Genomic DNA, 21,870 nt, shown 5'->3' with positions numbered 1-21,870 from the left:
GCAAAGCATGCTGGGAACTAACAATCACCTCTAAAATAAAACTGCAAAATTGAGCTAATTCTCTTAAAATAAATAGGTAGCCTTCTTTCCTCATTTTTTTTTTAGTTTAATCAGTTCCTCAATTCAAGCCTCAAAACTGCTGAAGTTTCCTTTAAAAAAAAGAGGAAAACACACCTCTTGGTTTTATTAGTAAAAAGTCCTCAATATTTTCTATACAACACTGAATCACAATTTCTTTAATGAAATATACACACTATTTTTAAGTATCACCTTAATTTTTTAAATGAAAATGAATTTTTTTACAGTGTATTTACCTTAATTTTTCTTTGTTTTCTTTGCAGATCATATTTCATGTTTCATCTCAAACTATTCTGCTGTCTGGTAAACAAGTTCTCCAACTTCTAATAAAGCTCTGTTTGTAGCAACATTGTGATGGAGGTGGTGCAACAACCGTGCGGCATTCATTTATAATTACTGAAAAAAATATATAAATGATCCTCAAAAAATATTGGCATTGTTTATGATTATTTCTTGCATTAAGAACATCATGTTTTTTGTTGTTTTAATTGCGATTTTTTAAAAATATTTTATTTCAATAATTACAACTAAAAGCAGTTGAAAAGTAGCATGACAAAGACAATGTGACATTCGATTACTTAAAGAAAAAAAAAAAACTTTTCTTTTTAATACAATTCAGCCCCTGGAACATAACAGGCTAACTGAAGAAATAAATAAATAAATAAATAAAACGCTCTTTATTCATAACCAACAGCGATTATACAAAATAGATCGCCATTAATTTTAATTTAATTCGAATTGTGATAGGTCTATTCTTTCATATACTGGAAGCAGCTGTTTTTATTCATTAATCTATATAGCCTATCACATTATTATCAATCTCAGTGTATTTCTCTATCTACGTTTTGTCTATATTTGAGCTTACAACTTTTCTACTTTTGACCTAAAACAATATTCTATTGTGTTGCATCCTCACAAGCATGCAATTAATTAGCATGCAGTATACCCTGGACTGGACTCTGTAACATCTAACAGTTTGAGCCGGTCACTCGTTCACTGAGGAGTGTGTGAATGTGAGTGTGCGCTCTTTATCTGGATCTTTCACGGGCCACGTCACGGAGGGGGGAAGAAGCGGATTCCTGAGCGCTGCTCGAGTTTCCTGAGATCACATCCTCAGATCCACATCTACAGCGGAGCGAGACGCCGCGCTTTCCTCCTCCAGCACACTCAATCGGCTCTTCTTTCAAAAATGGTGAGAAACCTGAACACTATTTGCAATCTTTTACAGCATCTAAACAACTTGTGTCGCATTGCCTGGAACGCTTTCTCTGTGCGTAATGTCTTTTCCTCCCTTCTCTCTCTTCTCTCCGCCCGCTGCGCGCGTTACAGATGTTTCGGTGTTTACCCGTGTTTTTCCTCCTGGCTGTAGTCTGCTGTCATGCCGAGGTAAGTTATATCAAACCTGCATTCATGCAACCTGCTCGTCTTTAAAAAAAAAATGTTTATGGTTCTCCAGATGGATTACATTCTCTCTGGAATCCAACTTGCGCCTAATGAACTGTGAAAGAAACGAGTCCGGGCAACTACCGTTAACTTAGAACAAAACAAGGGGGTAATGATGGTTATTTTAAATCTGAACTCAGTATTTTCTTCTTTTTGCTAATTGAAAAAGTTTTGCACATAATGAAAAGAAGTTTTGATGACATTAGATGACTCCAGACATCGGTCTTCTAGGGGAAAAAAATGCTTTTCTGCATGGAGCGGGTCCCAACTTCATGGGCGCCGTCATATTGACATCACGTGATCAGTTTTGCAATTGAATGTGCATGACTGTAGCTACTATTACTAAAATGTTTATTTGATATATTTGATGTGAAGTTGCATGAGTGGCATGAGTAAACAAATGCAATGCGTCCAGGCAGATAGATGTCAGTATAATATCCAAAACCCCTGTAACTATAAATAAGACCCATAGGGAAACATAAATATGAAGAGCTTTGCTTTGATTGTCGTTGGGTCATTTCTATTGGTAAACAATACTCTGTAAGTACCACATTGTTTGAAAGTCATTGAAACCAAACTTTGTGACATTTTCAATAAATTCTAGATTTTTTTTTGTAATAATCTTTTTAAAATAATAACTTTTTCCCATTTGCACTGGAAAACAAAAGTTTGTAGTGAAACATTTTTCACTCAGAAATCACTAGTAAATACATACAAAGAAACGGGACATTGAATTAAACATGAAGTGGAATTTGAAATGGTATTTTCTTGTAAAATATACTAATTAATTTTACCTAATTTATAAAGAACGGTGGACCAGCTGAGTTGTCAAGATGCATCTGTCACAAAAACATTTACATCAGCTGGTTTGTGTTTGTGTGGTTAATGAACTCTGTGTGTGGTGAGAGGTTGGTGGTCTTTGTGTTGGAAATTCAAAAGAGCTGTAAACAGACAGCTGTTAAAACCAATCAGATAACAAACTGTTTGGAGGTGTTTGGCCAGTGAGTTTACACTGATTTCAATGCTCAGATGCAGCTGCTGATGGGGGCCATATGCTGTGTTTGTTAGTGTTGAGTCAATTGTGTTCTTTCGCTCTAGTGTAATAACATTCTGCCAGGTGAACTGCGTTTAAGCCACGCAAGAAGAGGAGCTCAACACTTACAAATGAAAACATTCTTACACTGTATTGTGAAAAGGACCTATGCATTTAGTTTTCATGAAATCCAAGAGAATGCCCTCTATGTATTTTAAGAAACAACACACATTTTGATGAAAGTCGTTCATTGTGTCACTGACACATGCATCAAGAATGCACTTCCTGTGTAAAACATCTGCAGATCCTCAAACAAGCACAATTATACAAAAAACAAAGTGGCTTTAGCTTTAAAAATGTATGACATGAGATCACATATTCCCAAGCAATATTTTTTTAATTTAAATGAAGAGTAGTTGTAGTTAGAGCATGCTATTGTATTACAACATGCACAATATTGCATGGTCTCCACTCTAGAATGATCTGTAAGTAATTTCATGCTGACAGGCTTGATAAGAAAACACTTAAGCTAAAAGAATAGCAGCTCATAATGGGTGTCATGCAACCCGCATGATTCTTCTCTCCGCTATTCACGCAGTTCATGCTGTGGTTTGTCTCTTTCTTGTATCTCACTCAGTAGGGGCTTTGGAGCTGTCAGAGCTTGTGTTCCCTAAAGGCATGATGTGCTGCTTACATAGACAAGCTCTTAAAGAGTGTCACCCCAAATTAAAACACACTGAATTTCCTACTCCTACAAATATAATTTGTGCTGGGATGATTTTGTAGTTGGTTGGTAGAGTATGCACATCGTCAGTGTAAGTGTATGGATTTGTGTGCATGTATGCATGTATAGTTGAAGTCTGAGGCCAAGAAAGAGTATATTCTTCATTGCTTGTAATTACGTGTTTTCATATAGAGCACATATAAAGAAGTATTTTCACCCATCATTTTCTCCATATGAATTTAAAAAGAACCAAACCAGCTCCAATAGAAATCACAAACTTTAAGCAAAAATGTATATGAAAATTAATGGGGGGGGGGGGGGGGTACAAGACTGCATAGATCAGTTCTGTAATAATCATAAACTTATCCAGTAAAGTACTGTAAATGATTTAATTTACAGTTATACAACTATTGATTTATAGCAACTGTAACAAATGTCTTTGCTCAACTATCTTTTGTGGTAGGTCTTAACTGAAAGGTTTGCACATTATTGCCAAACAATTCACTATGGAGAAAGTCAATGGGTTTTTAAGTTAAGAATGTTACTGTTTTGTGCTTTATTGCAGATTTTACGATTGGTAGTCAGCAAGAAACTTTAAACCATTAAAGGGTCTGTCATCATTTACTCACCCACAGGTTGTTCCAAATCTATATGACTTTCTTTCTTCTGTGGAACATAAAAGAATATGTTTGAAAGAAGATTGGTAACCAGACAGTTTTGGTTACCATTGACTTCTATTGTATGGACAAAATAAAACACTAAGACAAAACAGAAAGGCATACAGGTTTGGAACAATGTGAAGGCAAGTACATGATGAGAGAAGTTCAATTTTATGCACAAAAAATCGTCATGCCTAAGGAACAAACTCTAAAGAAAAACTCTGGTATGTGCAATAAAAGAATCTAAAAAATAGCCAACAGTTCAGTTTTAAGAGCCCTTTTTTCTTTCCCTTTCAGTCTTATCCTCTGTCTCTCACTGTTGTTTACAGTATACATTAGTGTACAAAGAAAATAGAAGGAGACAGTCCAGAATGTGAAACATTATCACACACACACACATGCTCACAAACAAAGAAATTATCACAAACTGCGGAGGAGAATGAAATCAAGCTCTTCTCACGGCACTCGGGGTTTTCTAACACGACTAAATGTAATAGCAGAGGCAGGATAATGCAGTTACCTAAATCCCATCCAATGATCAAAAACAGTGCTCGCAGAGTTTTGAGTTGCTTTCTAACTGCGTTTCACTGCTGCCTTACAGCAGGTGAATCAACTGTGCTTCAAGCCCTGATAAAAATAGAAGTTACCGAGGGAAAAAGAAAATGAGGGAGAAAGAGAGGTGTAGTGAAAGAGAACACTGTCAGGGTCACAATGCCCCATCTCCTGGAGATAAGTGGGCTTTACTAAGAGAGTAACTAGGCTTTAATGAGAGCCTGCTGTGTATTCAACTAATAATGGTGCATTTAAGTAAATTACAAATCAGACCATAGTGAAATTGTTGTTTTGATTTTTCCCAATGTAATGCCTTTGTCTTTTGTGGCATTATAAAGAAATGTATATGCATTTGTTCCTAATGCATGTTAGTGGTTATGCCAGAAAAGCCAGCTGCCTCATAGCCCAGTCAGTCAATGACTTAGTGTTTTTGTATGAAGGTCCTCATATGGAAACTGGTTGCAGACAGGCTGCCAATGCAGCATAACGTCATGTCTAATGATCCAGAACACATTCACATGAACTAAGAAATTACCAAGGAGGTCAGTAAGTCTGTGAGTGTTCCCTCTCATCTCAATGGAGCTTGGAGCCATTATAATCAATGTAAATGTTACAAGTCAAAATTGATTACGAGGAATACACAGCTACCTTTGAATGGCCGTTAAAGGAGAAAGAGTTAGTTTTTTTTTTACCGCAGGGGCTAACTGCTAAAGCTAGCCAGCTAAACTCTAAAACATTTTTGGCAACAACCAAACCATTTTCAATGACAACAATGCATGCTTCTCAGTAGACATGGAAGTGTACAGTGTATATTCATTCATTAGTTCTATTGGATGCCATTTTTATTATTTCCAACAAGTCCCTTTAAAGGTCTTTACACACTGAGTCTGAAAATTCTGTATGCGTTTTTTTTTTTTCATATTCGTCATCCTTTCCTATCAAAATGCTTGCTACGGATGTGAAAACACAGAAAATCGAACCTGATCCGATTTTTTTAGGCAGTGTGTATTTATTTATTCTTCATATTTATTTTTTAACGTGTGAAAAATTTGGACGGGAATTTCGGAATCAGTGTGCAAAGACCTTAAGCCAGCACAGACATTTGTACATTTTATGGGTCTGGCTTCCAGTTTCATCTGCTTCTAGCTATTTGTAGCTGTACAAAACAGCTTGTTTTGATGATTGAAATTGCAAACTACCATATCATTTTAATGTATTATCTTAATTATGAACACACTGCAGTGCAAACAATTTTACAGTTAGCCAGGGCCGTGCACAAACTTTTGAGGGGCATGTGCTGAAACTGAAAAAGCCCCAATTTGGCCCAAAAGCCCCAAAAAATATGTGCATATTAACAGCGTAAACATGAACCATATGCAACCATATAATATTATTAAATGTTAATAAATTAAGTGTATCAGCAATAATAAATCAAAGAAGAATTTTTTAGAAATATATTTTACCTAGCTGACGAGGATCACTCAGTTGCTTTTTATCAAACTCAAATGCAGTTACGGGGTTTTTGACCAGCGAATGTGTGCAAATGCACATTTTGTCCGTCATTAAAACAGCGGCATCGCATTATGTTTTCATCCACAGGTTACAAGCTAAATGGACACTCAGTTTTTCTGTTGTAAAATACATTTGGCCAAAATCTCATTTTATAAAAGAGATGAAATGCTACTGTATGCACAGGCTATTTAAGTGTGTTGGCTATGACTATGGCAAATGCTAGCCCTCTCTCTCCGGTCTCACACGTCTCAGACCTCAAATAGCCTACAAAAAATCTGAGCCTTTATAGACATTGTGTTTCTTGCATAAAGAAAACGCTGTACTTATTCAAACAACAAGATCTTTATTTACCCTTGCAAGACTTCGTTCAGCTGCTGTGGAATTTCAGTTCATTCAGTCCCGATAGAGGTGGTGGAGTAATGAGATTTTACTGACAGCTTGAGTGAATCCAACAAGTCACAAGCTCTTTTTAATACCGTTCACTGGCTAATTATTTGTAAAACAGGCAGACAAACGTAAAGGGTGACCAATACCAGTGATTTATTGTAGAAGAAAAAAAACACGACCACAAAAAAAAGGGCACTTCGGAGTGTAAGGGAAAAAGGGCATGTGCTCTGCACAGGTTGAGCCCTACCTGTATTTATGTGCCTGCAGTTAACTGCACATTGTTATTTTTCTCATTATTTCCCTAATGAATCGGAAGCCTCGCACATTTACAGAAAATGGCTTACTTCCACGTTTAAAAATAAGTTGGAGAGCAACTGGAGCTTCGAACGGCAGATGCAGTGATATGATGACTTTATCAATTGGCGATTGGCTCTTTTCTTGAGAAGCGTGTGTGACACTTTCCTCTATTCATAAGTAATTGGAGTGCACCATTTTTGGTATAACTAAAATCTTTCTTTCCACCAACTGCCAAAATGCATACAAATGATTTTGGGTTTTCATAGGCAGCAAAGGATACATCTGCTGCCGTCAAGCAGATGAAGGCTGGATTACACTACATGACTTCCCAGATTTTTTGCCCCAATTTACAGTCTGGATGAGTCGACACTAGTTGCTGAAAGTCAGAGCCAGTCTGCAGGTTTGAGTTTGCAGATTTCATTGGAAATCACGCAGTGCATGATGGGCACAGACTCCAATTTTTTCAGCTTCAGATTTATTCCATCCAATTTGGAGTTTATCAAACATATTTCATATTTTGAACGCTTTTTAGAACACAAATTGTTGACTATGTGGCACATGTTTTTTTTTCCATGTGACTTTGCTGTGTTCGGAGTGACTTGAAAGTCTTGTAGTGTATGATTCTTGGATGTATGATGCCGAGTCGACAAACTAATGATGCCTAGTGTTTTAAAGTCTGTTCAGTAAAGTCGTGTAGTGTATTCCAGCCTTTAGTAAACGGGATGTTACTCACACGTTGGATTTGGACTTGATGCCTTCATGGCCCCATATAATGATACACAGCATTTTTCCTGTCAGCACAATCAGTATTTATAAGCTTCACTAAAATGCTTTCAGTAATCTCTTGCAACGAGGCTCTGGCAGAAGGAATTCTTTCTCCCTCAGGGTGTGAGTGTAATGTCCACAAACAGCTGGCCAGTCTTTTATAAAGAGGATATAAACACTGCTCACCTGGTTACACCAGTGGGACACAGGGAAAAGAGCTGAAATGAGAGCAGATATTTTAAGCTGTTCATGTCAATCTCTGAATACTACATAGTATTTGTGCTACAAATAAAAGTGTAGTATAGTTAGTTCCATTTCACATTGAATCCAATCTTCAGTTTGTTACCCAAAAGAAGAATAGAAATGTAACAAATCTGCAGGTTTTGTCTGGACCTGGTCATGTGTTGATTTATACTGCTGAATACTAAAACTGAACTTAAGTGCAGACACAAAAGTCTTTTGTTTGAAGAACAGGGCTGATGCAAACTTGCTATGGTTGTTGTGTTGCTCAGTGTTGCTTGAGAGCTGTAACATATTTCATACTCTGACTGGAAACCATCTGCTGCATATTAACATTGAAAAAAACCCACTATCCATATCCACTCTTTTCTTTTATTTTCCTTTTTTTATCTCTGTCACTGTTATCTCGCGTTTGATAAGCTTTCACTCTTATCTTGATTCCTCTCTCTTTCCTTCTTTTCTTTCATATCTCCTTCATCACCATTCTGTAGTTTGCATTGTTTACCATCTGTTTTCTCTCACCCGTTTTCCTTCGACAATTCCCTCCCCCATGTCTCTATGAAAGCACCGTGTCTTGTCACTGGCTTTGTGCTGGTGTTTTATGGCCCTGTTTTGTATAGACATCACTGCTGGCAGAGCTTGAAAGAGCCTTGTAATGAGAAGGAGGAACAGACAGTGGGAAGGATGAGGTGATGAGGGAAATTACACAAGGGATCAAGAAATTTAGCTCTGCTCGTTCTGATACTGGTGCATGAGGTGATAGAGAGACAAGGAGAGTCAACACTCAAAAAAATGAACTTTCACTATTGTTAGTTTTACTACACCCACCCTTGTTCAAAGTACATAAAACATAAAAGTAACTAAATTAACACAAGTTAACTATGTTATTTCTACAGAAATTTAGTACTGTTGGCTTTACTTAGTAAGAGTTTGACTGGCCAACTTAACATTGTAGAGTAAAACGCAAAACCCCATGAATTTGGATCTTTGCGGATACCGTAGCTGCTCACCTGGAGGCGGAGCAACGGGACGGAAGACAGACGAACGCGCGAAGTACAAGAAGATGGTGATTTTGTCAGGTATGAATATTTCATAATTCTTTACCATCCTGTTAAATATCGCCAGGAAAAAGTGATGCGAGTGTTCACATAGTTATGTTAATTTAAGTTATCGGTGTATTTCGGAGCGTTTGAGTCTTTTAGCCAGTTAGGCGTGTTCCTCAAAGCAAGCATGTGGCAGTGCAAGGACTGCAAAATAACAGTCTCGACCAGATCACAGTTGTTGAAACACTATCGATTAGCGCATGGACGTTATGGTCGCGGTAATCGTTTTCCGTGCACTTAACTTACTCCGAGTGTCCCTGTAGATTTAAAACGTGGAATGCGCTAACTTACACAGCCATCTTAATTGTTGACTTCAAAAGCAGATGGCCAGCTCTGTTTTGTGAACATGAGGTAAATATGATGGAATAACTATTTCTTTCTTTCATAGTTTTAAGTGGTGAAACAAATAGTAATTAATTTATCGAATTCAATCTAATTGTGCTTTATTCATGTCCATGCAGAGTTAGCCTAAATGCTAAGTGTTCAGATGTCAATGAATGACCCTGAATATATTTTTAAACATGAAAACTATCCTTACTATAATCTTGTCTTAAATCTGCAGATTGCTGCTGAGTTCAGTCGAATCAGTACCGTCCCACTAAATCCAACTTTTATGGCAAAATTGGATGGTTACACAAGCAAGCTGGCCAGCATCTACGTTACCGGAAAAGAGGAGGAGTTGCAGGACGTAAAATTTGCAAACTGATGGCTACCATCGATGAGGTTTGTTTATTTATTAATGATGTTTGTAAATTTCCACTTTATTATGGTGATTTATCATTGTCTATACTTTGTCTCTACTCTTCTACAGAATGATACCATCTCAACTCGGAGAGCCTGTATTCTCAGAGCACTTTCTGTGTATCTTAATGAAGACTATGAAAACCTCATGAAGGAGTATGCAGTAAGTGTTCTCAGGCAGTGAATATTTAAAGTGTGTGTGTGTATATATGTGTGTGTATATATGTATATATATATATATATATATATATATAATATTGTCATGAAATATAAATACGCAAAGTATATTTAACTCGGGTTGTCAAAAGTGCCAACTTCGGTACCATTCAGTACTGAAATAAAAAAAAAAAATTGTGATGTGGGAATTTTGAGCACTGTTGAGCAGATTCTCAAACAGCGCTGATTGGCCAGTGTTCACATGCTCGACAGATGACTCTGATTGGCTACAATCATTGCTTCACACTCTTGACCGAGTTCTTACACAGATTACGTTCACACATGGTAGTGACGTGTCTCTCAGCAGATTTTTCTAAGCAGATATATTAAGGAACCACATTAAGCAATTATCACTGTTGCCAATTACAGTCACATCTGTTGAGCACATGAAAACTCTGACACATAGTGATTTCCTTTGGGGGAAAAAAGCTGGTTTCTTCACATTTTTTAATTTCAGTCCAGAAGCCTGTACTTTTGACAACCCTAACAAACACCTTAGAGTAGTTTTGTAAGTTATGTGAAACATTAAGGAATGTACAGTAGATACAACATTTTCTAAATTCTCTAAATTTACAACCTGTATTTTTGATGCAATTAAACTGACTGAACAGTGTTACTGTTTTTGTGTTTTGTAGGACACAGACTTTGAAAATTCAGAGAGAGACATGGCCAATACTGTAAATGGAATCTACATAACCAGACCTGAAGATGCAGAAGCCTGTGATCCACCATCAGATGTTGGACTGATTGTTGAGGGAGTGAAAGTGCTTCAGAACCTTGGCGACGTCACCAAGGCCTGTGCTCTTCTTTTGGGAGTCATATACGTACAGCTTGAATCTCACTTATCCTTCAGACCTGAAGTACACTTTTGAGTTTTTCCAAAAAGTGTTGCTGGGACTTGACGGACAGAAACTGTCACAGAAAATACAGGTTCTCAAGAACAAACTTGTTGGTTGAACCAGTAAATCATTCTGGACAAATGAAAGAAGTGAAGATGCTTTTTTTTTTTTTTTTTGACATTTAAATTGTTGCTGGTTTTAAAATTATGTGCCAGTTTTAATGTTATCTTTGTTGATGGCGCCACAATTTGAAATGGAGTTCTGCAGCTTTAACTGAAGTTAAAATTGTTTGCAGTTATTTACAAAGATTAGAGGTCAGTTTCAATCTTATTACCAATGACAAACGATTTCAGATATCAAAAATTGAGCACTGTAGCATTTGGTGACATGCTGTCTGTCTTGAACAAACTTTCCTTTTATTTTTCTAAGTAAAATGTATTACAATATTTGAAGGCAGTTGCAAAAAGTAAAAGAACAACATTTTGGTCAATAGTAAACATTCTTTTTTTTTTCTTTTTTTTCTGTCTTTTTGAGACAAACTGTTATCAAGCCATTTGTGGTTGTTTTCTAAAAGAGGCCAGTTTAAATTTAATTTTTTTTAAATAATGGCTTAAATATTGGATATTTGAAATATCAGAAATTGAGCACTGTAGCATTTTTTGACAGGCTGCCTGTCTTGAAAAAAATCATTTTTATATTTCTTAGAAATGTTTTTATTGCAATATATGAAGGAAGTTGCACATTGTAAGAATGTTCAGTATTGACCAAAATGTTGTTTTTACCTTTTTTTGTTTTCTGAAACAAATTGTTATTTAAGCTGTTTGTTGTTGTTTGCAAAAATAGAGGACAGTTTGAATGTTACTTTTACTGTTGATTCTAAAGATCAAAAATATCAGAAATGGAATTTTGCAGTATTTTAGGGCATGCTGCCTAATTTCAACAGACATTCCATGTATTTAATTTTTCTAAGTAAGATCATTACAAATTCTTGAAGCCAGTTGCACTTTAAAAGACCTTGTAAAGAATGTTTACTGTTAAATTATTGATGTTTTAGTGTATTTGTTTCAAAGGACCTGTGAAATTTAAATTGTTTTATGGGTTTTAGCAGTTGTATATTGCAAAACCTTGCAAAGAAAATAAATTAATTTTGTTTCTAAAAATGTGTTTGATTGATTATTTAAGTTTTGCACTTGTAGAGCAAATACTTAAAACTAAATAAAGTGTTCACCTTACATATTGAAAGTTCGTAATTCTAACATAATATTACTAAATAAAATAAACATAACTAAAATGCATTAGTGACACATCTGAAAATTGTGTCAACTTTACCTGAATTTCTTTAGTTCATTCAACTGTATTATTACTTGTAGAAACTACTCAACACACTTGCGTGGAACCACTTGACACTCTTTTTTTATGTAAGTCCAACAAATAAATTTTTTGAGTGAAGGAAGATGGAATAAAAAGACCATTTTCTGGGTAATAACTGAAATGAACTACTTTTTATGGTGCTTGTAGTTGTTCTCCACAAAATTACATGTTTTCAAAATGGGATGTGTAAACGACGGTCTCAAGAAAGCCCTGTATAATTAGGGTCCACCGGACCCTGACACATTTCTTTTCTTTTGTTCAACAACAGCTAGACTGAGTGCAGCAGAATGTCGTGGTCTTACAGTTTTAAAAGTTTAACTTCATTTTTTTCCTTAAAAATAATATGTGACAACAGCAAAAGACACCCATTTGCATGTGTACACAGACAAGCATAAAAAAAATGATCAGATTTATATAGCATTTTACAACCATAAAACCTGTCATAGTTTTTTTTTGTTTTTGTTTTTTTTTTTCTGTGGAGAAATTGTTGTTAATTTAACTTTAAAGGAGGCAGAGAGGGTTTTAGCTAAATGCATGCAGTTTTGTCAAGAGATTTTAGCTTAGCTTTTAGCATCTCCTATTTCATCCTTTAACGGGGTGAACGAGACGTGAGACATGCGGATCCATTTGCGAGCTTTTATTAATAAACAGTCAAATAACAGACAGGGTCAAAACACCAGCAAACGAGCATGGGCAAGACACAAGAGTAATCCTAGGGCATGTGTGGGTCCTCGATCGGTGAACAATATCCAGAGGGCTTGAGAAGACGGGTAGTCCGATAACCTGAGCAATAATCCAAACGAGGTAAACACAGAGTCCGAAATGGTGAGACAAGGGTAAATCCACGATACACAGGCAGGAAACAGGAAACGAGACTATAAACTAAACTTAGACTTAGAGAACACAGATGGCTCGTTAAAGCAGCTAACACTTGGAGAGTGCTAAACGCAGAACAATACATGGCGATCTGTGAAAAGAAGTCCATGGTTTATAAAGGGTGTGTGATTGTGAGATGGTTCTCAGGTGTGAGCGTGTGATTGAGACAGCTGTGTGTACTTGTGTGCAATGAATGCTGGGAAATGCAGTCCAGGGTAATATATGACAGTCCGTGTGGTGTGAAAGCCAATATGATGGAGAGGCGACCTCTTGTGGCAGTTGGACAAAAGACCTCGAACCGGATTCGTGACACATCCCCTTTAAAGCACCATTTTATATTAATATTTAAAATATCAATATTTATATTAATACTTAAAACTTAAAAACCCTGGGGTCTCGTGAAGGAACTGCAGGGGGTTGGTGAGTTTATGAAAAGCTAATAATTAATTAAAACACAAAAGTGTGAAATAAAAGTAAAAAAATTAAACAACCACAATCAAAATAAGTACATATTATTTATTTTTAACTTGCATGTTATGAGATCATTAACCAACACCAGAGAACTGTTAACATGCAAATGTTAAATTATTCAAATATTTACTTTTAAACTGAGGTAGTACTTCAATTAAATATTTTTTTTTGGTGACAAACATGTTCTATGTGATCCTGCTCTATTAATTTCTCTAGCACTTTAGAATATGTTCCGTCATGAATAACTACACAGGAACAAATGAGCAATACTATCACTCTAGTAACTGTTTTTAACTAACAAGAAACTCTGATTAATAAATTAGTAACTAATAGTGCTTAGTCGAATGTGGTAGTTCACTATCTAACCAGTAATTACTACTGTATACAAGTTCATAATTAATATGAGTAATGCATAATGTATAATTAATTCTAAAGTGAAGGTCATGGTAACTCACTAGTAATGACTCAAGTATTACCAAATACTTCAGAAGGGATTACTAATTAACTCTCTTGAAATTAGGGTTTTGTAAAGTATTGGATAGTAATAACTCAAGTGTTACTACATCCTTCAGAAAGAATTATTAAGTATTCTAAAGTGAAGATCACGATAATTCCCTAATATTGTCAATAAGTCAATGTAAACTTTTGATCTTTTTGTAAGGTTCTGTATAGTAGTTAATTCCAATGGATTTGGCAACACTTGAGTCAATATTAGGGAGTTAACATGATCTTCACTGTAGAATACTGATCCAAATAATTACTAATTGCTTTAGAAGGATGTAGTAACACTGAAGTCATTACTATCCAAAACCGTATATCTCAAAAGCTTACAATGACTTCAGTCAATATTAGGGAGTTATCATGTTTTTCACTTTTAATCCCTTCTAAAGGATTTGGTAATACTTGAGTCATTACTAGTGGGTTACCATGATTTTCACTTTAGAATTAATTATACATTTTGCATTATTCACATTTATTGAACCTGTATATAGTAGTTCTGGCTAGTTCTCTGGGAGGTATAAAAAGTAGTAGTTACTGATTAGCTAATAGTTAACTACCGCTTTCAACTAAGCGCTATTACTTATTTGTTAATCAGACTTCCTTGTTAGTTTATAGTAGTTACTAGAATGGTAATGGTGCACTAATCATTTGTTCCTGTGTAGTTCATCATTAATGACAAAACAGTAGAATATTCTAAAGTGAGACCACAACTTCTCCCTCATCCTTTCCTTCTCGATTTTAATGTGTAACAATCTACCATAATGCGTTGTTTGGTAGACAATAAATAAAAACAGACAATGAATATGTAGTTCAGTCATTAAACTATGGATGGCACAGGCTGATATGTCCTTAATGCAAACTGATAGCTATCACATAATTTACTACATGGCACAATTTGATTGGTCCCTGTTGCATCTGCAGCCAAATTAGCTTGCTAATCATCATTTAAATAGTTCGGTTCAGTGTTTGCTTTAAGCAAGTCAGAAACCCTCCACCTCCTCCAGCTCCACCTGTATAGATCTGCTACAGGTAATTTATGTATGTGTACATATGCATCATGTATGTTGTGCGGCAGCAGTAGATGTTCACAGCAGGTTACCTGTGGATGTATTGGCAGTAACAAATCTCTGCACAACACAGCAGCATAGTAAATAGATTCCTCTAACACCAAATACATCAACACTGTCATATTCATTACCATTCTAAACTATTCAGAGGGTTATACAGTAAATACAGGATGCGTTATGTACAGGCAGCAAAAAGTAGGTTGACTATGTGCAGTTGATGACTACTTAAGATACAACAGACTTGCGTCAGATGTCTAGTGGGGGACAAGAGGGTGGTGTCTCGGGCCTCACAGGACCATAAAACACCCCTGTCTCCTTTGAATAAATTATCATAATGCACAGCTAAAGAGGTTTTAATTAAAGCTAAGAAAACAGAGTAGTGCGTGGCCATTTCTGATTAAGAATACAACATCCATCTACTTACAGACAGGTCCTTCACCATATTATGGTGCCTTGTGCAAAGAACAAGGCCATCGTGAAGAATGTGGGACTGAAAACAAGCACACTTCCTTCTGCAAACACATGTCAGCCATTAACCTAACTCTCCCAGTCCATGACCCTTCACAGAGAACCGCAGCAGACAGGCCTGAATGGCTGGAACAGAGCCTAGATACAGATGGAAGGCGGGACATAGATTGAGAAAAGTAACTTGGGTGAAAGAGAGAAGTTGGCGTGATCTACAAAAAGAATAAGACTGGCTGTAATCCTGAGCGACAGCCAAAATGAGACAAAAGACTAGAAGCCAGAGAGGAGTGAAATGGATCGATTCGCTGAGGTGCAGCGAGAGATAGTGCCACTTGAGAGGAAGCTTTAAAAAGAGAGATGGAGAAGAGAAATAGAAAGACAATGTAATTACAGCAGCCGAAATGTAAGAAATAAAAATGAAAAAGACTGTCCTATGCTGCCCGCAGTGCGCTGGCATCCATCCACTGTCTTATTGCCAAGACCAGATTTGGAGACTGCTGAATGGACATTAAAATTGTGTCACTTCAGTGATAGGATCGTTTTTTGGATTCATTCAATCATAGAGGTTTATGAGAATTCATTCATAAACCTCTTACCAGCACTTATTGATACCTCAGACATTATATTTTAAATTTTTGCAGATAATTCAGCCAGGACTGCTTATTTTTATTTTGTTGGTAATGCAGTCTTTGATATTATGACTGTTAAAGTTAACTTGCAAATTTATGGATATTAATATTATTTTATAATATTTAACAGCTTGCTTTATTCAAATCCGTTTTGATCTGGGAAACAATACTAGTTTTATTGCATTGCATTGCATTGCATTTCGAATTTTCCCTCACAAAGATTTGGGTTCTATGAACTTTAACAATGGTCCTGTTGTGTTGTGTGTATTGAAATAGGCTTTTTTAAAAGCCTATTTAGTTCTTATGGACAACTGAAATGAGAAAATAATTCTGTTATCTTTCTTGAGTGCTGTGTACCCCCCTCATAATGAATATTTGTGGTTCATCTTGTCTGCTACAGAAGAATCTGTGTGGCTCATTTGAACTTTTAACAGCTCTGCCACATTCACACACTCTGTTCCTTTGTGTGTGTGTCATTGAGAGCACGCTCCAGAGGCCTCGGCGCTGCCGATTACTGAGAGCTTCATACAACCTGGAATGTGATACACTAAAATAGAATGACATCACTGGAATTCCATTCCAATAAAGGAGAAAAATGGTCTAGAATGCACAGATGGGACATACCTTTTTCTCTGATTGATAGGTTGGGAGTTATGATGCAACAGTCAGAAGGGTTTTGTCCTTGTTGTTTTTTTATTGTTTTGTTTTTCATATCAAAAAGTTTGAGAGCAGCTTAAGTGCACTGGAATTTCAGCTGCATATTTGTGACAGCTCCTCTGACCCATATAACTGAGAGGTTTGAAACGGGACAGACTACTGGAATGTCCCATGAGAGAATTCAGGAGAGAGGAATTTCTCTCTGTCCTCCCTGCTGTCTCTTTAGGAGGAATTTCTATTGAGTGGAAATAACTGAAGCTGTTGTTTGTGGGGTAAATTCAGACTTTGAGCTCTGCAAACTTGTGTATAGGAAAGAAAAGAGGAGAGCAAATAAAAGATGAGGGAAGAGAAAAGAAATGACATCATACCGTACTTTAGAGAGATCTTGAGCTCATTTGCTGTGATATCATCTTTTAAACATTAACCAATAAAATACACACCCCAAATGCAAAAGATTTTAGGGCAAGGTTTATTTTTTAATTAAAATATTTTAAGAAATAAAAGGAATAATTCACCCAAAAATTAAAATGTATTCACCCTCAGGGTATCCAAGATGTAGATGAATTTGCTTCTTCATTGGAACAGATTTGGAGAAATGTAGCATCACATCACTTACTCACCAGCCTCTGCAGTGAATGGGTGCCATCAGTATCAGAGTCCAAACAGCTGATAAAAACATCACAATAATCTACAAGTAATCCACACCACTCCAGTCCACCAATTAATGTCTTGTGAAGTGAAAAGCTGCATGTGTTTGGAATAAACAAAACCATCACTAAGACATTGTAACTTCAAACCTGTGTAAACCAATGAAAAAGTTGTCTCATCTGAATTATTTGTGTTATGATAAACCAAAATACATATTTTGCTGACTTTGATAATCCAACATTTTCACTTGGCTCTTTGGAAAATAGTCTTCCACAGCCCAGTGTTTCTCAGAGTCGTGTAACAGTGCTGGGTCAGCAGTACAACAATCACTGTCTAACAAGGCCATTGATTACAAACCTGAATGCTCTGCCTCATTATGTGCTACACTTTGTCATTTAGAGCTGTATTACACAATGGCTTTGCTGCTAGCGTTTAGTATTCCACTGTATTCATATGCATGCATTCGACACATTGTTGCTTACCATTTGTAAAGCAAGTTTTTCCATCATAAAGTGTAAAACACTGGAGAGCGGGGTAAAATGTGCCACAGCTTCCAGTTAACTCTAGGAAACGTCACATTACATCGCGTCACATGCATCATATTTTGTTGTCTGTGACTGTAAAATTTACATGAAACAATTGTAGAGCAGTTATGTTAAAGCTATTTTGCAAAAAGCAAATTTTGTACATGGAAAATAAAATGTAGTTTAACTAAAAAGCAAACATTTGGAAGTCTAAAATACTGTATATGATATTATGTAAATTGCTTGACTGAAAGTTAACCACAAATTGTTTAGCACGACACAACATCTCTAAAAATCAGAGAGAAAAAAAGTTTTTGTTTGAAAAGTAAATCATCCACATATTCTCAAATAATTCCCTTAATGTGGGACCAATTTTTTTGTGAGAAATCATGTTTCCATAACCCTGTGTTGTAGATCTTGCAGACATAATGAAATCAAATTTGATACATTAATTTTACAGCTGTCTCATTTCTCATTGGCTAGACAGCTTAAGCACAAAGTGGCCAGAACAATCATATTTTTGTGGTATCATATAGCCATCCTGTGTCTCCAGCGCTCTATACCTCTCTTTCTTGTTATTTTAACCATGTAAGTGTATCTGTCAGGGTTCTGTCACTTCGGTCTAGTTTATTCATGGTTTTGTGACGGAGCCTTGACACTCCCTTCTTGTCTTGTTTTCTGGTGAGCGCGCGGCTTTGAGTGTGCTCGAGCTGCACGCTCTCTTGTCTGCGTGCTCTGTTTCATGTTGGGGCGTGGTGTTCGGATCCCGGCACTCCTGTCTTGTTCAGGCTCGGTTCTGGTTTCGTGTCGGGGTTCGGACACTCACGCTCCAGGTTTGTTCTCGCTGTGGGAGCATGCAATTTCGAGTTCGCTCGGGCCGTGCGCTCCTCTGTCCTCTGTGTGTGTGTTTTGTTCGGCACGCGGTTCGGTTTCGGCCGCATGCTTTGTTCTCTTGTTTTGTCTTGTTCTGTGTGGCACGCAGCTTGTGTTTTTTCACTGGATGCGTGCTTTCATGTTTGTCATGTTTTGTGAACATGCAGCTCCTCATTAGCTGCGTGTTCGTGTCCTGTTTTGCACATGGCTAGTGATTTTGTTTTGCTGGCCATGTGCTTGTGTTTTTGTTTTGTGTGAGCACATGGCTTGTCTTGTTTGGTTTGATGTGCCATGTGCTCTCATGTCAATTGTCTTGACCCCACCCACCTTGTTTCCTGATTATTGGTTAATTTGCCCCACCTGTGTTTACTCGTTACCCTCCTCAGTACTGTGCCGGATCGTCGTCGATGTTACCCTATGTGAAGTCTTGCCTTGCCTTGCCAGTCTGTTTTCCCCTACGGGGTAATTTTTGTTTGTTTATTTTATTTTATAATTAATAAAGCCCTATTTCCTCCTGCAATTGAGTCCTCGCTCTCATCCCTTCACCCACACCTGACAGTATCCTGGCGCACAGCTTTGCATTCGAGTGCCTTGAATTCTTGCTCAGATGTGGCTTTGCTAGATTGCCATAGTAAGAGAGATGCTGTTTGACATGCCTTTCATCTAACGTAATCAGCTTACAGTGATGCTAGAAGGAGGCCTTGAGTGTGGTTTGTAGTCTCTTATGCTTTTTAGCTCAGTTGCTATCTTTTTTTCCCGCATCCTCTCATCCCTGCTCATTTCCAGCCCACCGTCTCCCAGCATGTCCCTCTCGACGCAGAGAATGTGCGAGCTCCAGCAGCACTTTATCTGCAGACTCTGTTCAGATTTAGTGTGTCTGTGTGGGGGAAGGTCAGGAACTGAAAGCTTGGCTTTGTCTGGAGAAGGATTGCTTTTTTACACTTGCATTCTTATGAGCAAAAATCTCAATTCGATTTCCCAGCCTGCCATGTGCAACCATTTATCTTCCTTATAGAGCAAGGGTGAAGTATGTGGACACGCAAGAACAATTGTTTTTTTTTTAAACATTATCTCCCAGTTGAAAATAATGACACATTAGCGATAACATGTGGGATTAGTCATCATGGTGGCACATTCCCACAGCAGTTTATGTTTTTGATAACATCTGTTCACCATGCAAACCACTAAAACAAAGCATTTTTCAGTGATCCAGGAGCTAATGTATGATCTTCTCAGGTTGTTTGCATTGTAAGATCAATGTGCTTTATGCAAATATATGTCATCTAGCATCCTGGGGACAGAGTTAATGATGTTTATAAAATAAGCCTTCAGCAAGAAATTTTAATTATCCTCTCTGACTCTTGGGGTTGTTGAATACATATGGGTCAATAGAATGGAACTCTCTTTGATTAAGTTATTCAAAAATACATAAAAAAAAAACTAATTTATATAGACTATGACTATATGATTTATGAATACACCTTTTATGATGAACATGTTTTTAATTTTTTAATTTACAGTTATTTTTTGTGGGGCTTGGGATGTGTAAACATAGTCTGGAGATTGTAATTGTGAAGAAAAAGTCCTATTAAGGCTTATTAAAAGCTTGGAATTCTATAAAGACATATAGTTTTTTTATTATTTATAAATTTATAAAGGGATAGTTCACCCAAAAATAAAAATTACCCCATGACTTACTCATGCTCAAGCCATCCTAGGTGTATATGACTTTCTTCTTTCAGACTTTTTAAAACTTTATAAACTGTAATTTCTAGCTTCTGCTAACTGTCATATGCACGTTCACGAGAGAGTGGCATTCCACCAGATGACGTAGGACGTAGGCGTAGCGTGCGCTCCGGTGATAAGTGACGAATGCATTTATAAAATGTAGAGTGTAGCTAAATCAATTCACTTCTTCACATTGTTTTCCTTTTCTGTGAACAAAACATACGTTACGCCTACGTCCTGCATCATCCGGTGGAATGCCACTCTCTCGTGAACGTGCATATGACAGTTAGCAGAAGCTAGAAATTACAGTTTATAAAGTTTTCAAACACATTGGCCTTTTTTCACCCCCTGGAGCCATGTGGAGCACTATTTATGATGGATGGATGCATTTTTTTGGGCTTCAAAATCTCGACACCCATTCACTGCCATTATAAAGTTTAGTCTTTTTATTTTAGTCACAATGTGTAATTTCCATAATCTCCGACATCTTGTCATTGACCCATATACTATACGAACACCCACAAAAAAAGAAAACATTTACAATGACCTCTATGGAATACCTTAATGACTAGTGAACATCTGTTGTGATTAAATTTGATTCTGTCCCACAATACTTGCATCTGTGTACACCACCCTTGTAATTGTGTGTTTTACGATCACTACAATGTTTTTCCTCCTCGTTTTCATCTGTACATCCTCTGCTTCACACATTTACAGTTACGCCCAGCAGCATTCAGAACAGCTGAAGTCAGCGTGTTGCTGTTTCCTCGCAGGGTGACATTTATGCTTGAGTTATGGAGATGTTGATGCTCCTGGAGGGAGATCAATGGAGGTTTTCTCTGCTTGGTGACATTCACTCTGGCAGTATTGACTCAGAAATAATGTTCAAATACAAACAAACAGGCTCCTTTGGGGTTTCCTCGGCACATCGACAGGGGTTTGGGTCGCATCCATCTGTGAGTCTAATCAAGCCCACCCAGCTGCTGACTTAGTTATGAGAAAACAGCTCATTCTAATCAGCACAACATTTTGGTATACATAGAAAACAATGAACCCTTTAGCTAAATGAGCAGGGGCAATGAGTTGTAGACAATGGATTCTGGAAATAGTTTCCTTGAGGGGTTTTCTTGAATTTTGCATTGGTATTGAATCTTTGAAAGATGTTTGGAGTTTTATTTGAAACACTTAGTGGCAAGTCAACTAGATATTCCCTTATTAGATATTCATAAACTGTATTTGTACTTTAATTTTACTTCTGGATTGACAGAAATTCTAATTACAAAGTCTACACTGTTCATGAAGCGACTCTAAAACACTTATTTGAATTTGAATGAGTTCTTTTCCATGCAGTTTATTGTTGTGGTGTCGATTTTACATTCTCTCTCCAGCGTGTTAAAACCAAATTTGGCTGCTTCCTGATTGCTGAAAGTCAAAAGACTAGCTACACAAAACCTGTGCATGTACTATTTCT

At 36.9% G+C, this 21,870-nt stretch overlaps 2 protein-coding genes across 4 annotated transcripts in view; both read left to right on the top strand.

Annotated features, from left to right (window-relative positions):
• The first annotated feature begins 341 nt into the window (after window positions 1–341).
• LOC306877393 (follistatin-related protein 1-like) overlaps window positions 342–21,870 on the top strand; it is a 46,016-nt gene continuing 24,487 nt past the window's right edge. The window contains exons 1-2 of one of the 2 annotated variants that reach the window (XM_079429157.1): window positions 342–1,270; window positions 1,408–1,464. In XM_079429157.1, the coding sequence (XP_079285283.1) occupies window positions 1,268–1,270; window positions 1,408–1,464 (60 nt within the window). In that variant the 5' untranslated portion in view covers window positions 342–1,267. The remainder of the gene's footprint in view (window positions 1,271–1,407; window positions 1,465–21,870) is intronic. The other variant, XM_079429158.1, reaches the window with a different exon arrangement.
• Window positions 8,698–11,744, top strand: LOC306877394 (uncharacterized protein). 2 transcript variants are annotated; one of them, XM_079429159.1, is made up of 4 exons: window positions 8,698–8,769; window positions 9,356–9,516; window positions 9,605–9,697; window positions 10,386–11,744. In XM_079429159.1, exons 2-4 carry the CDS (start codon window positions 9,499–9,501, stop codon window positions 10,620–10,622), a joined length of 348 nt encoding a protein of 115 aa, XP_079285285.1. In that variant the 5' UTR covers window positions 8,698–8,769; window positions 9,356–9,498; the 3' UTR covers window positions 10,623–11,744. The 2 variants fall into 2 exon arrangements, with proteins under 2 accessions (XP_079285285.1, XP_079285286.1); XM_079429160.1 differs by having other exon boundaries at window positions 8,733–9,144.

Source organism: Barbus barbus (genome assembly GCF_936440315.1).
Source record: "Barbus barbus genome assembly, chromosome: 11".
Taxonomy (NCBI): domain Eukaryota; kingdom Metazoa; phylum Chordata; class Actinopteri; order Cypriniformes; family Cyprinidae; genus Barbus; species Barbus barbus.
This window is presented reverse-complemented; position numbering and strand designations above follow the sequence as displayed.

Excerpts from the sequence above, each read along its gene's own strand:
- LOC306877394 (XM_079429159.1), top strand. Across the intron at positions 9,698-10,385 it reads ACCTCATGAAGGAGTATGCA|GACACAGACTTTGAAAATTC; the intron begins GTAAGTGTTCTC and ends TGTGTTTTGTAG.